The following is a 16,699-nucleotide window of genomic DNA, read 5'->3' as shown; positions in this document are numbered from 1 at the left end:
TGTATTGATTCATAACCGTTGCTCCTTTTTGTTATATCTATTAAAGAAATAATATGTTAATTAGTACAAAATATTTAAACTTGTATGTCTGAAAAGTAGACCTATTTCATGAAATGAAAAAGTAAAAATACAACAATAAAAATAGTCGTATGATACGTTACATTTTTGAATCGGCTAAATCAAAGTTATCAAACATTGAAATAAAGGTTCTCAGATAAATAATATAAATTTAAACAATAATAGTATTAATTCTTATGTTTTCTTTTTTTCTAAATTATCGTTGAATCAAGAAAGAAAAAAATAAATAATACACTAACAAATGCTATTCATATTGTCAATTTTTACGAAAACGTAGGGATCTTCTTTTAAAGGAACAGTACAATAAAAGGGCGAACAACATCTTTTCTTTTCTTTTTATGAAATGAATTATACGTTGATGTAAACGGTTTGCAATTTTTATATATGTGCATTATATATGTAATGAGACTGAAGACTAAGTTAAGTATAAGGATATCTCACTTTCCGAGATGGAATTACCTAATATAGATTATACAGCTTCGGTATTTGACTCAGTTGTGAGATATTGCACCTTCACTGTGTGCGGCTTTTGTCTTTGATGTAGTAAAGCAATGTACATGTAATAGTTTCAGTCCTCGGCTCTTACGTGTGGTATTGCACATTACTGTTTTCTGTACTTAACTCTGTTGTGTGTTTCTGCACTTTCCCCTTATTTTTTTTATTGGTTACATGCCTATCTATGAGTTTGACTCTGTGAGTGTGAAATTCATATGGATTGATATGGAAGGAAAATGAAAATATCATACGTTTGGATGTAAGAAGCTATTTTTAGGATATTACATTTGACAAACGCTCAAAACCAAAACTGATCAACTTGATCAAAAGGAACAAAAGGCAATGTAAATTTATCTATGGTCAACTTTGCCTGAGGCAGTTTCAAAATATTGATATAATTAAAAATGAGACAACTATACCAGCCAGAGACCAATGACAACTTAAGGATGTAAACAACTGCAGAGCACCGTACTGATTTTAACAATGAGCAAAACCAATACCCTGTAGGAGTCTATACAAGGTATCTTTCCGGACATTGTCACTGAACTAACTATGCAACACCCAAAATCCGATATTTAAAAGCATCGACCTTTGTTATACAAAACGTTTGAAGTATTCGCTTTGATTGTTCCCAATATGTCTGTTTGTCAGATTGCTCTGCTTTGAGTACAAAGGGAAGGGTATGCTGAATCACTTATTGTTAAGTATACGCAAGAAAACGATAAATGCTAGGTTAAATATTGAAACTTCGGAAGAAAAAAAAATCGTGCAAATATTTTTGAAGCGTTTTAATATAACACATTTAAATGTTTGAATAAGCAGTAAAAATGTTTTCTTTTGCTTGTCAATAGTTTTTAAACGTAAACTTATTTCCTAAACACTAGCTTGTTGTCAATCAATTAATGTCGATATATTTGCACCAATTATTACTAAATACCAGGTCAAGCGTTGAGTTTAAAATGACTTATCCAAATTTGAGGTTCACATACATATAGATATAGGAAGATGTGGTGTGAGTGGAGACAACTCTCCATCCAAGTAACAATTTAAAAAGTAAACCATTATAGGTTAAAGAACGGCCTTCAACACGGAGCCTTGGCTATGTTCTTTTTAAACATTTTAATTAAAACACAATGACAAATATGTTTAGGTTTTTTATTTTTCTTAGTAAATTTTTCTATAGTCATAGGCTTAATCCTCTTCTTTGACAAGATACGATATGTATTAGTACGAAATCAAAACATACAGATTGCTTCTAAAACATGAGTAACACAAAAAAGACAATGTAACTTTTACAACAACAAAAAATATTTAAAGAAAATATCTTCCACGTTTTTCATTGGATGTTGGATGTGTACGGATTGATAGTTTAGTCTTAGATGCATATTTTTTTATTAGTTGTTAATGGCTTTGAATTAGCTGTCAGATAACTGCGAGTACTCTCAGATCTGTTCATTGTGTCTTTTTGTGTGGGGATGAATAAGTACCCGGCCACGTCCACTTGTATTTTTTTTCTCCATCTGATGAGTTAAACCTTTTTCAACTGATTTTTATAGTTCGTTCTTATGTCGTACTGTTATACCACTGTCCCAGATTAGGGGAAGAGTTTGAATCCCGCTAACATGTGTAACCCCGCCACATTATTTATTTATGTATGTGCCTGTCCCAAGTCAGGAGCCTGTAATTCAGTGGTGGTCGTTTTTTTTTGGTTTTTTTTATGTGTTACATTTTTGTTTTTCGTTTATTTATTTATATAAATAAGGCCGTTATTTTCCTCGTTTGAATTGTTTTTCATTATCTTATTGGAGCCTTTTATAGCTGACTATGCGGTATGGGCTTTGCTCATTGTTAAAGGCCGTACGGTGACCTATAGTTGTTAATGCCTGTGTCATTTTGGTATTTTGTGGATAGTTGTTTCATTGGCAATCATACCACATCTTTTTTTTTTTTTTATAATATCTGAATGTAATTATTAGTTAATCTAAAATTGATAATAAAAGGATATTTTTCAAGTTCATATTTTCTTTAAAAGTTCTTAAATCTTTTTTCATTTGTCATCATTAAAAAGACCATTTTTTCCAAAATGTTTGGGATTTTCGTCATGGAGAAAGTGTTTATGTTTTTGGAGGAATGTTCCCAGGAGGTATACCATTTCGATATTATACTATCAACCCTTTTTGTATGAGAATACCACTTTCTTTTAAACTATTTTAAAGACACATTTAAACTAAATATACTGAAATCTGTAATTAACTTTTATATTTACAATGCAATTAAATTGTTGTCGCTTGAAATACAAAATGTAAATTCATTAAAATAAATATCGACCCCTAAAACGCCTCTTTTCAGTATTCAAATAGTCAAAATATATTTGGTTATTTCCTAATATTATTTTTTACAATGAAGTGTAAATAAAAATAGATGAAAAACTTTAACATATATATATATATGAGAAGTTATCTATTTTGAAAAACGTGTCAATCAAAACCACTAGCATTGTCTAATGAACCAAAAACATATAAGAAATTTCATTATTCACCATACCATTAGAGAAAAGGGAAAAACATTCGTTTACAATACCTGTATGCCTTTTCCAAGTCTAGAACCTGTAATTTAATAGTCGTCGTTGGTAACTGTCTGTTATATATGTTATACTTTATTGTTAGTAGCATAAATAGGCCGTTGGTTTAGATCTTTAAATTTTAAAATAACTTTTGACATGCTGGTGCATTTATTTGTTAGCTTACTATGCAGTATAGCTCATGCTCATTGTTACATTCTCGTCCTTTTGGTATCTCGAGGACACTTTGCTTATTAGAATTACTACCACATTTCTTTACTTACACTCGAATACAAAAGCAAGGACAACGAAAATGAAGAAAAAAAAAACAGTTGTACATGAACATGAATATCAATAAACTATAAATTATTTTTTTACAATCTTATATGAATCTTACAGTAAATGACTTTGTCAAAAGTATACCAGATCAGACCAAGGATTCTGACTACTTGGTTATGCAAAATCAAATACGAATTTGAAAACCATTGAAAATTCATATCTTGCTTAGCTCTCATATGGGAAAAAAACCTTAGTACTTCAAATATATTAGAAGATCAACGGAAAATTATTTCAGTCAGCAAAGGAGGTTTTTCATTTAAGTATGAATATCAAAGCAATGAACAATAAAATGTCTCCATTCGGTTTTCATCAATGAACAAAATCATACTCTGTGTAGAAAGCTATGAAAGGCCTTTTATAGCTGACTATGCGGAATGGGCTTTGCTCATTGTTGAAGGCCGTACGGAGACCTATTTTTGTTAATGTTTGTGTCATTTTGGTCTTTTGTGGATAGTTGTCTCATTGACAATCATACCACATCTTTTTTTTTATACTTTAACAGTAAGCACAGAACGACAACCACTGCATTACAGATTCGTATCTAATTAATCTGCGCCTCAAGGGACAGTTTGGTTGGTTAATAAAATAACTGTTACGCATCTGTACCTAGATAATACTGACATTGACAGAGAAAGTATAAAAAAAAATCTTTTCATTCTGCCTTTTTGTTCATGAGGGAAAATATATTTTTAAAAAGAAACCAAATAAGAAACAATATCGTTCCAGTTTCATTATGAAATTAGACCTCGGTACTTTCAAACTCTTTTAACAGTGACATTGTTATAATGCCATTCATTATACTTTTCTTCAACTCCTTCAATCTTTTATAAAGTAGTCATTGTTTTCAATGAACTCCTACCAATTCTTTGGATTCACTTAACCTTTAAAATCAATTTGTTGAACACTATTGAAAACAAAAGCTTTTAGCAACAAATTCATATTTATAAGAAACTTAAATATTCATTTGAGGGTTTTAAATGCTCTTTTAATATTCAACACGTCACAATCGTTTGTAAAAGGGGTGTGAAGTAATATAAGAATGGTTAATTATTGACAAATATAATTTACGCATTGGTGAAAATTATATGTTATAATTTTTTCGTGAATTGTAATATACTCGCATTTGAGAGCAACCATACAGTACGCATTTTTGTTTAACATAGCCAGAATGAGATAAGAATTGTCATAGACAATGTATTTTATATTTTGGATTTTAAGCATTTGTTATGTTCGGTATGCTAATGGATTGACAGTAAATGGGTACGTTATCTCTTCCATACATCATGTGATTTCAGAAGTATCAAGCATTTCGATTCTCATATTTGTATATTTCACAATTCCTGTGCATTAATTTCGATCTTTTAACAAGCATCTAATACATTAACTTTTACTTTTCATATTTCAAAATTATGATTTTCATTAAAAGTATTGTTGTTTTTATTTTCTTCTTCTACACACCAATAATAGGTCATCGTTACTGAAAACGAACATATTAATACAATTAATTTTGATCATTTTCTGAAAATTAAAAGACTGTTGATTTCCTTTTTGTTTCCGTTGCAAGGTTGCAAAACGGAGCGGCCGTATTGTTGGCACTCTTACACCTTCGTAACTATGTCAGGTTTTTATCAAAATTTATATCAGGGGTTTATATCAGATATTTATCAGAAATTACAGCCGAACAACTATTTTACAGGATTCATGCCCTTCGGAGTTTTTTTGGAGGATTTTACGACTGAAATTAGAAGACCAAAAAATATAGATTTTTTGCAAATTAATAAGTACTGCAACGACAAGGGGTTGGGAGAGAATGGGGATGAGGGAAAAGAATGCCCCTTTTTAAATATTTTTTCTCAATTTAAACAATTTAAACCCCAAAAGTTATTCCCTACAAAAGTTCGTGGGTTACTTATCATAACCATTAGTTTGCGAAAATGGTACTCTTATTAATTCCGATAATTCGTTCACTCTGTTTTGAATACTAATTGCCATACACGTTTTAAGCATTTACAAGTTGAGGATAGTCTTCTTGCTTAATACATTTATAAGGCACATAATTTATTGAAATATTCGAATACAAATGTTAGGTTTTAGTAATTTTATTCTTATTCGAGTGAAATTATTGTACCCATGCGGTTTATATATTTATAAAAATACCCTGAAACTCAATACAGAACTTTTGCATATTAATTTTTCTATGGTACGGAGAATAATTTAGTTACCGCTTCTGAAAAAATTCTCCAAGAATTAAACAATTGTTGGCCAAGAGAAAACATAGACTATATTCTAAAGAGAAAACGTATATCCGAGTTATCTGTAGTAGTATTTTAATGTTTTTTTCCGTCGTTCAAAGCTTTAATGAGTTCGGCCAATTCTCCTTGGTGTTCTCTTTTTTTTAATATTTTTTTACTTTTAATATATTTCTGGTCACGTGACAGTTAGTATTGTGTATGAGCTCCGTGTGTAACCAACATTACTCTGCAGCTCCCAGCACATTAATTTTTCTCACATTATTTTGTGGTATTGGTCGCCATTCAGGTTGCAACACATTGATGATGATGGTAGTTTAACGACCTTGACTAGGTATACAGCCAGTCAAGGTCGTTCAAAACTTCCATCATAATCAATTTGTTGCAGCAAATGTGAAAGATGATTGATGTTTTGAAACGAGGGGAAGACGATGGCTCACACCTATTTGGGGCTCAAATTGATCAAATTTGAAACGCGCTGAAACCAGTTTATACATGTAGCTGCCCTGTTGAAATGACTCATCCTGTCGGTCAATTACATACATGAGTTGGGCTTGCAGAATTTCGTCTCTGTGTCGTAAGACATTATATTATCCAGGACATTGACGAGTTTTATTTTGTGACTATTGAGATCTCCGCCAACATCATGGCACCATGACACTACATCGAAGCTATCCGCTTTCTGGGCCCATGAGCAAGATAAACTTTGATTTTATTGCCTATACACTACCATCATTTCAGTTTACTGCGCTTTTATTATGCCATCCCATTTCTGCAGTAGGAAACTGAAATCGTCGTTGAACAAAATTCTTTCCTTGTTTCCGACCAGTCCTTTGATTTGTCTCTCCAACTGACTTGTATGTTTGAACACGGATACCGAACTACAATGTTATATTTGCTATGGTGATTTGGGGATATAAAACTAAAATCAAAGAAATAAAGTAATGGCCATTATGATTTTTTTCTAATTTATTTTTAGGAATCATGTGATTAAGAATTATTATTATTACAACGACAAGTATACGGTATCCTGTAGCTTTTGGAGCTGGGGTCGATGTACGAGATATAGGTAAGGTTATACTATATATTGTAGCTTTTGGAGCTGGGGTCAGTGTACATAGTACGGTTGAGTTTATACGGTATATTGTAGCTTTTGGAACTGAGTTCGATGTAAATTGATAGTATGATGTTATACTATATATTGCAAGTTTTTGGTAGTTGAGGTTGGTGTACACGTCACAGGTAAGGTTATACGGTATCTTGTAGCTTTCGGAGCTGGGATTGGTGTACAATGTATAGGTTAAGTTATACGATATCTTGTAGCTTTCGGAGCTGGGATTGGTGTACAATGTATAGGTTAAGTTATACGATATCTTGCAATTTTAGATCCTGGGTCCGTGTACACAATATATGTTTAGCTTATACGATATATTGTAGGTTTTTCATATGGGATTGGTGTATAGAATACGAGTAAAGTTGTACGGTATATTGTAGCTTTATGAACTGGGATCGGTGTGCATGGTATAGATAAGGCTGTACGATATATTATAGCTTTTAGAGGTGCGGTCGATGTACATGGTATAGATAAGGCTGTACGATATATTATAGCTTTTGGAACTGGGATCAGTGTACATAGTATACTAGATAAGGTTGTACTATATATTGTAGATTTTAGAGGTGCGATCGATGTACATGGTATATATAAGGTTGTACGATATATTGTAGCTTTTGGAGATGGGGTCAGTGTACACTGTATAGATAATAAAGGTTTAACAATTTCTTGTAGCATTTATAACTTGGGTTGGTGTACATATAAATGTGAAGCCAAACACGTACGTAAAAAACCCTTCTTTTTAAAGCAGAATAATCTTGGTTAGATCAATTTGTACAACCTACTTATTTCATCATTAAGATGTACGAAATACTTGCCACTGGATATTTAACACCAACAATTCAGTTAATATAATAGATTTGGTATCAAATTATTAGATAATGTAGGTTTAGGCATGATTATATAATAGAACAATCAAACACATTCTGAATTTATTTTCCAGAAATGTTCGAGCTTATACTTTAGGCTGTGCTGCTGGATGGTGGTCCATTTTGGAATTCCTTTTCCCTGGATGTGACTATGGTCTGTTATTCAAGTTTCACTGATTTCAAAGACAAATATGAAAAAATGAACTAATTATAATAAAATAACAATATCAAAAATTGTTTGTTAAATAGTAATTTCAGTCATATATATTTTTAAATGACATGTTCTAAGCATAATTGAAGTTAACCCTTTGAAATTTTTTTACTACATTTTTCATAAAAAATGGCTGTTATCATTTTTTCATCTCAAGCAGGATTTGTGAGGCCATGAAGGGATATATGAAAAACATATCAAAATACACATGATATATTCTATTTTTTCACAGCCATTTGCGATGGAAAGACGCTATTTACTGGTGCTTGTAATAAATACTATTCTAACGATTACCAAAAAACAAGAAATAACGGAATAGTACGTTCTAGTGGAGGGACCTGTAGCTCGCCAGATACATGTACTAACTGCAATGACGGGTTTTATTCTAATGGACCGTATTGTGAAAGTAAGTGGTTTATATATTTCAGTTTTATAATTTCTTAGGATTTTTGTAACGTTAAACAATTCAATATTTTAAAATGGAATTCCATAATTAGATTTTTTTTATTTTTTATTAAGAACATTTTTAAAATGATAAAATTTTAGTTAATACAAATTTTGCATATAGAATTTCAATACAGGGACAAACATAATATTTACAACTGACAATTAGCCAAAATGTCACCTTTTCAATATTATGACATATAAAAAGAAGGTCAATTTTGGTTTTGGACGATTTTTATCGTTAGTACGAACCTTCCTGCACGTATGACATTTGCTCCGATTTTGAAAATTTTCATTCTTTCATTTGCGCCGATTTCATTTTTCATTTGCGCCGATTTTATATTTTTTACTAATTGGATTTACAGGTAAGTTCATACTTTTACATTGGCTGAGCACAGAGTATAAAGACAAATCAAGTGACATTGCAATTGGTAAATGGCTATCTCAATGTTTCGGGTTACCATTTCTTTCCCTAAATGAAATCGATGACTGCTTCACGTTTGACATTGTCTGACGCTCTGCCCCTTCTGATAACAAATGTCATACATTCTTAGGTAGCACTCCACAGTTAAGTGTGTAGTTTCGCATTTTGGCCCCTGTGGATTTTTCAAATATGAGAGCTAGTGTGCAATAAAATTCTTTTTTGGATAGCTGAGTATTAAAATAGCCTTTGTGTTGGGTTTATATGAATATCAAGGTTATGTAATGTATGTAATATATGCTGTTTTCTGTATGATTGACAATTCATAACATATGTACAACTGGCTAACGGAAGAGGTCTTTAATGATAAATGAAAATAACATTACTGGGATGGAGAGTTGTCTCATTGGCACTCATACCACATCTTCTTATATCATTTCACCTGTAATTTACCAGTTATTTACCTGTAAAAATATCGGCGCAAATGAAAAAAAAATCGGCGCAAATGAAAGAAAAAACCGGCGCAAATGAAATGCAGATCGGCGCAAATGCAAAACGCCGCTGCACGGGCATCTCAGATCAGATTGCAATTGTTTTGATCAGTCGTTAGTTTTCTGAGTATCCATTTTTTTTCTGTGTGTCCTTTTTATATGTATACCCCATCTACGATTGAAGAGGGGTATTATGTTTTCTGGTCTGTGCGTCCGTCTGTCTCGCTTCAGATAAGTTTTTTTGGCATGGTATTTTTTTATGAAGTTGAAGTCCAATCAACCTGAAACTAAGTACACATGTTTCCTATTATATGATCTTTCTAACTGTAATGTCAAATTTGGGTTCTGTCCTAATTTCACGGCCCACTGAACATACAAAATGAAAGTGCGAGTGGGGCATCAATGTGCTTTGGACACATTCTTATTCTTGTTGTCATGGAGTTGTCAGTCCATGGTCGATTGATGGTACATGCTATTCTCTTTAATATCTCCCAAACTACATTACTGACAAAAGATGTTTTTGCTTTTGTCCATACCTTAATGTGTTAATGATGATAAATTTTGAAATATTTATAGCTGACAAAGAAAGTCAAGATGTTTGAGTTCGATACAGAAGAAAGTATATGACCATGTGTTAAATTAAGAAAATAACAAGATAACCAGGTAATAATATAACAAGAAGGACAATAAAAACCCTTATGCAACTCATTTAATGCAAGATATCCTTTCATTACAGTGTGTGGACCTATTGCCAACTGTAATCACCGACGTTGTACCTCTGGAAGTAACCAAGAATGTTTTTGGTGTGACGGAGAGGTTATGTATTCCCCTTACTGGAGAGCGTATACGAGACATCTGGATATGAAAAAATGTCAGAGTAAGTCTCTTCAATTTTGATAAAATATTACCGTGTGAAAAGGAGTAGGTTCAGTAAGACCACTTTTTGGCCCCAAAATAAAGCAGTTTTACAAAATTGTTAAAATGTAAACTCTTAATTATGTATTGGACAGTAGAATGCTTCTGCTACATACATATGAGCTGTTTTGACAATACAATGCACATATATCCGGTACTAGCACCATTAAGTCATGCTAAATTACTGAAATCGTCGTGTAAAACGAAAGTGGCCGCATTCGTGTTCATCCTTAATATTGAAATGTAAGTTGTATTTGATAATAATACATAACATATATAAAGGTTGAGGATGAACACGGATGCGGCCACTTTCATTTTTACCAAAAACTATCTGAAAAGTGACATTTTTCGGCATATTTGGTAGATTTTTCACATTTGAACTTGAATCGGATCGTTTTCAATGACTAAATCTGTTCAAAACTTTCACATAAACATATTAATTCAAATGAAATATACACTTACGTGTTTAGAAAGTGGTCAAAATCTTTCGTTAGATGAACCTGAAATTTGAGGCCAAAATAGGTCCTTACCGGACCTACTCCTTTGTCAAATTTAAAAACAAACTCTTATTTGAAAATTTAGTGCTGCATAATGTTTTTTACCATCTTACAAATAGAAACAGGAGAACACACCTGATTGCAATCAGTCAGACACATAAACATGTAAAAGTTTAATTTCACATTAAAAAGAGAGTCGGAATGAACGACTGTCCTGTACAAATTGCTGCTCGAAAAAAGTATTTAAATACTCGAAACTTATTTCTTATAAGTGATTACAAATGACAAACACAGAATTTATTGAACTTAAAACCCTCTCTTGGCCAACCTCCACGTGGTATGCACTTAGCTAAAGCTCAGGAAAAAAGGAGCAAAAATCAGAGCAACACTAGTTAAAGGAATAATGAAAAACAAGTCTAAAATCAAAACATATCGGCAAATCAAATCAACTTTATCTTAAGGGATTCAATTTTCTGTCATACTTCTTATTAAAGATGCACACATATATAACTAATTTGTAGCCATCAAGATATTAGAAAAATAAAGTTTTTGTGAGTCTCAAGTTAAATATATATGTTCATTACATATCATGTAATTTTATTCTCTTTGTAGAGGCTTGTTCATGGAGATCAGACAGTACAAGATGCTACCCTGGAACATGTTCAAATGAACTAGCAGCTAATTGTCAATGTGCTGCGAACTTTGGAGGAACACATTGTGAAAATAGTAAATAAAATTCTATCCTGTTTCGTAAAATTTTTATTTGCAATACTCGTTTAACAGATTCCTTCATTTATTATTATTTAATCATTATTTTAAAGTATTTTTATTTTCATAAAATATATGAAATTTAAGCTAAATCTTATAACTAAATGATTATGAAACAAATGTTTATATACATAGTAAGATGTGGTATGAGTGCCAACGATACAACTCTCTCCTTCCAAGTCATAATTTGTAAAAGTAAACCATTATAGGTCAAAGTACGGTCTTCAACGCTGAGCCTTGTCTCACACCGAACAGCAAGCTATGAAGGTCCCCAAAAAATGACTAGTGTAAAACCATACCAACGGTGAAATAAATGGAATGCTGCGAACTTTGGAGGAACACATTGTGAAAATAGTAAATAAAATTCTATCCTGTTTCGTAAAATTTTTATTTGCAATACTCGTTTAACAGATTCCTTCATTTATTATTATTTAATCATTATTTTAAAGTATTTTTATTTTCATAAAATATATGAAATTTAAGCTAAATCTTATAACTAAATGATTATGAAACAAATGTTTATATACATAGGAAGATGTGGTATGAGTGCCAACGATACAACTCTCTCCTTCCAAGTCATAATTTGTAAAAGTAAACCATTATAGGTCAAAGTACGGTCTTCAACGCTGAGCCTTGTCTCACACCGAACAGCAAGCTATGAAGGTCCCCAAAAAATGACTAGTGTAAAACCATACCAACGGTGAAATAAATGGACTAATCAATATAAAAACGAGATTTTTTTTATGTAAGTGTTCATTTTTCAGCATCCGATTCCAATTGTGAACATTATAAATAAGTTGTCAATTTTTTTTGACAATGCAATATATTTATTTTAGTTCTAGATACTCCTGCCATTGAATATAACCATTGCAAATTCACTGACGATCAAGGAATTAACATAGTAGAGAACGACCCAAACTACGTTCAACAAAGTCATCCAATAGTTTGGACTAACTTCCTAGGTTATACCAAGATGAAAACAAGCATGGTCGCCAAGTACATTCAACCGGCCGACAATCGTGATGCTGATAGTTATATTACCGGTTTCCGAGTGGGTGTCATAGAACAGCGCACCACTATGAATTATTACTCAGGTTTGTAGTTTATAAATCTGGTATAGGGAGTTTTCACGTATGTAAAATTTGTATAAGTTGAATTAATTTGAGACAAAATCGTAATTTATTTATCTGTTTACTTTTTAATATTCAGTTATTACTAAATATATTCTTTTAAAATATGAAGATGATATCTTTGATTCAGGCTTTAAAAATATGTAGTAAAAATATATTTAACTTGATTTTTTTATCAGCTGTCAGACCGATTTAGAAAAAAAGATTCTCGTATCAAACAAAAATTAGCGGCAAGGACCGATACATTTGTAATTGACAAATAGTTCTAAGAATACCATAAAACAATGAAAATAACACCTATCTGATTTGTTTATCCGAAACCCATTGGCACGAAGAATGTAAAAACAAATCGAAACAGCAGTTGATATGCTATACAACGACATACATTTTTTCAACAGCTGGATCCGTGACCCCTTCAGTTAAGACATTGACATGCCCTGGTATGCATCGTGATCAACCAGTAGATTTTCAGACATGTCCAATGGATTTCTCGATATGGAATGGCATGGGACATGACGACAAGTAAGTCATTTAGACAGAACAGTATTTGTGAAGATTCAACTGAATGAAGTAAACTATACCTGTTACATATGGAAAGCCAACGGGGTCAAAATTCTTACTTCGTAACTTGTCAATTTGTAACTTGTAACTGTGTGATTTGCCAATTTTGATGTTTTGTAACTTGTCAATTCGTTAAATGTCGATTTGCAAATTGTCAATTTGTATATTGATGTTTGCCGATTTGTCGATTCGTAAATTGTCAATTTGTATATTGATGTTTGCCGATTTGTCGATTCGTAAATTGTCAATTTGTATATTGATGTTTTGTAACTTGTCAATTCGTTAAATGTCGATTTGCAAATTGTCAATTTGTATGTTGATGTTTCCCTTTTTTGAAATTCTATATGGATGTTTAGTAACTTGTCAATTCGTAAATTGTCAATTTGTATATTGATGTTTTGTAACTTGTCGATTCGTAAATTGTCAATTTGTATATTGATGTTTTGTAACTTGCCGATTTGTAGATTGTCAATGTGTATATTGATGATTTGTAACTTGTCGATTAGTTAAATGTCAATGTATGAAATGTCAATGTGTGAAATGTCATCTTTGTATTATGCTAACGATCATTATGACGACAGATGGCGCTCGGTTTTTTCTTCGGTGTATAAGCCTCCTGTAAGTAGGAGCACCTCCATTTGAAATATAAACCTAAGAAAGTTTAATCAATTAATTACAGCAAATGAGTCTAAAAGAAAAAAAAAATTGCATGTGTACAGGATCTCAGTTCTATTTTGTTTACTGACGTGGACTTTCGTTCGAGAACGGATTAAACTATATAAAAATGCATCCCGACTAGTTTAGTCTCCCTCAACGTTATCGATCTATCCTAATTTCGAGTTTAATGAACTAGTCGTTGGTCAGTGGTATATTAAGACTGGATTATTCAGGTAAATACAAGAAGGAGATGTAGTAATAAACCGTATGATTGCCAATGAGACAACAATCCACCAAAGCGAAGTTCAAATAAAGACAATGTAAGCAAGAATAGACAATATACGGCCTTCAACAATGAGAATACCATACAGTCGGCTATAAAAGGCTACATCATTACTTGAAAAAACAGATACTATAGTAATAAACGATTTCAATTAATCCTAAAATGCTATTATCGGACCATTTTATTCTGACAGGAGGGGAAAGGGCTGACATACATATATTAATATACATGCTTACTGAATAGTTCTGGTCAAGAAGCCTAAAAATTGCCGCTACCAGATTTCCTTTCTATAAAAATTTACAACCAAAAAGACCAAAATATGCACGAGCTCTCGATCTCAATAGCTGATTAACGCCCGGTCCTCCCCATATGAACCCCAACCGGTGCCACACCTCCTTTTAGCCCGGCAACCTTACCAAATCTAATATTTTGTCGATCGAATCGAACTAACCGAAATGATTCACGATGTTTATCAATAAAGCTATTTGTTTTGAAATTTGCATGCCATATGAAATTTAAAAACATCATTTGCAATGAATTTGTAACAATATAATCATAATATCCAATTCACAAACTTTGTTGTATTCCGCCTGTCTCTTCTGTAGAGCAGTAAGTCATGATCCCTGGCTACATGTACCATCTACTCAATACCTAGTACATACATCTGGGACAAACCCAAAATCATGTTCAAATATTTTCATGGGGAAATAAAATTAGTGTAACTATATTGGAGATAATTGCCTCTGTCATGCAAGTAGCGAGATGGTGAGATCTTTTCTCTGACAAGTCAAAGGGATAGGGCGTCACTATGTTTAAAAGTGGATGTAATAAAGGGGGGGGGGGGGGGTGTGAGATAAAAAAACAAAATGTTTAACCCCGCCGCATTTTTGCGCCTGTCCCAAGTCAGGAGCCACCTGCCTTTGTAAGTCTTGTATGATTTTTAATTCTAGTTTCTTGTGTATAATTCGGAGTTTAGTATGACGTCCATTATCAATGAACTAGTATACATATTTGTTTACGGGCCAGTTGAAGAACTCCTCCGGGTGCGGGAGTTTCTCGCTGCATTGAAGACCCATATTGGTGACCTTCTGCTGTTGTCTGCTCTATTGTCGGGTTGTTGTCTCTTTGACACATTTCACATTTCCATTCTCAATTTTATGATAATTGATAAATCGGGCCTATGGCAGCAATTCAGTGTTATCTTTATACGAGTTTTTTTTTAATTGTCTGGTTCTATAGCACTGAGAAACCAGTCCCTGTACCACCTCGTACAGAAATATTAGCTTCTGGTTTGAACGCCTTGTCTGTTTGTCTTGTAGTTTCAGTTTGCATGGTGAGCGTGTTAGAGACGTAACCAACTTCTCTGGATTTGTCTCCTGTTATAAATCTCGCAGGTTGTCGCTGTATCAAGTTCTTTCAAGCTTTAATATTGATGTTTGTAGATGTGTTCTGGTTCCATACTATTGACCATATGATATCCCATTATTGACCTGACCATTGAAATATATATGCGGCTTTCTTGCATTCCGATAAACAATATCTCAAATTTCTTATCAGGAATCCTAGTGTTAGTTTGCCTTCTTGGCTACGTTGGAAATATTGGTAGTTCATTTTAGGTCCTCGTTTAGTTTTCTGATTCCTTTAGATTTTATTACAGTTTTGATATATAGTATACATTAAATAAGTGACTCATTTAGAATAATTTTTCACTTCAGTTTGTTTTGTAAAGTACAAATATGATATGATAAAAATTTGGTATCTTCATTACTCATGCAGGAGCAAAATATATAAATATTTTTCTTCCATTTACTTCTAGTTTTAAAAGATCATTAGATTACTACATTCTTTTCTGAAATTTTCATATTGAGATTATAATATTAAGGAATAATGGGTGTCAAACCTTTCCGTCCCATTATACATTTAGTCAAAATTTTGCGGCCCATGACAATATTAGTATAAATTTTCAAGCCCCGTCTTATATTTCATGTATTTAGTCTTATTTTGACCCGGTTAAATATTGAGTAGAAATTTCCTGCCAAGTGACAGTATTATATTTGCGAAGTTGATGAGGAAGCCCGTTTCAGCGACACATCTATATATATACCTTAAAACAGGAAGTGACAAACCCCATCCAAGGCCAGTTGGGTGACCAGTACATTCGTAAACAGACATGTTTATTTGAGGTCACCTCTACATATAACCGAGTCCCTGGTATACATGCCATATAAAACAAACAAATGCATTTATCTATTTGTTTTCTTTTATATATATGTGGTGTACAAAATTGATTTAAATTACTTTGGTATATATTCCACATGGCGGTGCACATACTTACAGGAGGCTTGTATACACATAAGAAGAGCTCTATACAGAGCGCCATCTGTCGTCATAATGATCGTTAGCATAATACAACATTTCACACATTGACATTTAACGAATCGACAAGTTACAAATCATCAATATACAAATTGACAATATACGAATCGACATGGTTCAAAACATCAAATTGAATATACAAATAGACAATTTACAAATCGACATTTAACGAATCGACAAGTTTCAAAACATCAATAATACATTACAAATCACACAGTTACAAGTTACAAATTGACATGTCACG

At 32.5% G+C, this 16,699-nt stretch overlaps 1 protein-coding gene across 1 annotated transcript in view; it reads left to right on the top strand.

The window, feature by feature from the left end:
• LOC134684327 (uncharacterized) overlaps positions 1–16,699 on the top strand; it is an 85,530-nt gene that overhangs the window by 26,964 nt on the left and 41,867 nt on the right. The window contains exons 13-19 of the mRNA XM_063543615.1: positions 6,701–6,790; positions 7,776–7,855; positions 8,145–8,318; positions 10,005–10,145; positions 11,293–11,406; positions 12,285–12,542; positions 12,977–13,100. Of these exons, the coding sequence (XP_063399685.1) occupies positions 6,701–6,790; positions 7,776–7,855; positions 8,145–8,318; positions 10,005–10,145; positions 11,293–11,406; positions 12,285–12,542; positions 12,977–13,100 (981 nt within the window). The remainder of the gene's footprint in view (positions 1–6,700; positions 6,791–7,775; positions 7,856–8,144; positions 8,319–10,004; positions 10,146–11,292; positions 11,407–12,284; positions 12,543–12,976; positions 13,101–16,699) is intronic.

Source organism: Mytilus trossulus, chromosome 9 (assembly GCF_036588685.1).
Source record: "Mytilus trossulus isolate FHL-02 chromosome 9, PNRI_Mtr1.1.1.hap1, whole genome shotgun sequence".
Classification (NCBI taxonomy): Eukaryota; Metazoa; Mollusca; class Bivalvia; order Mytilida; family Mytilidae; genus Mytilus; species Mytilus trossulus.
Note: the sequence above shows the minus strand (reverse complement) of the source record. Positions and strands in the feature narration are given on the sequence as shown.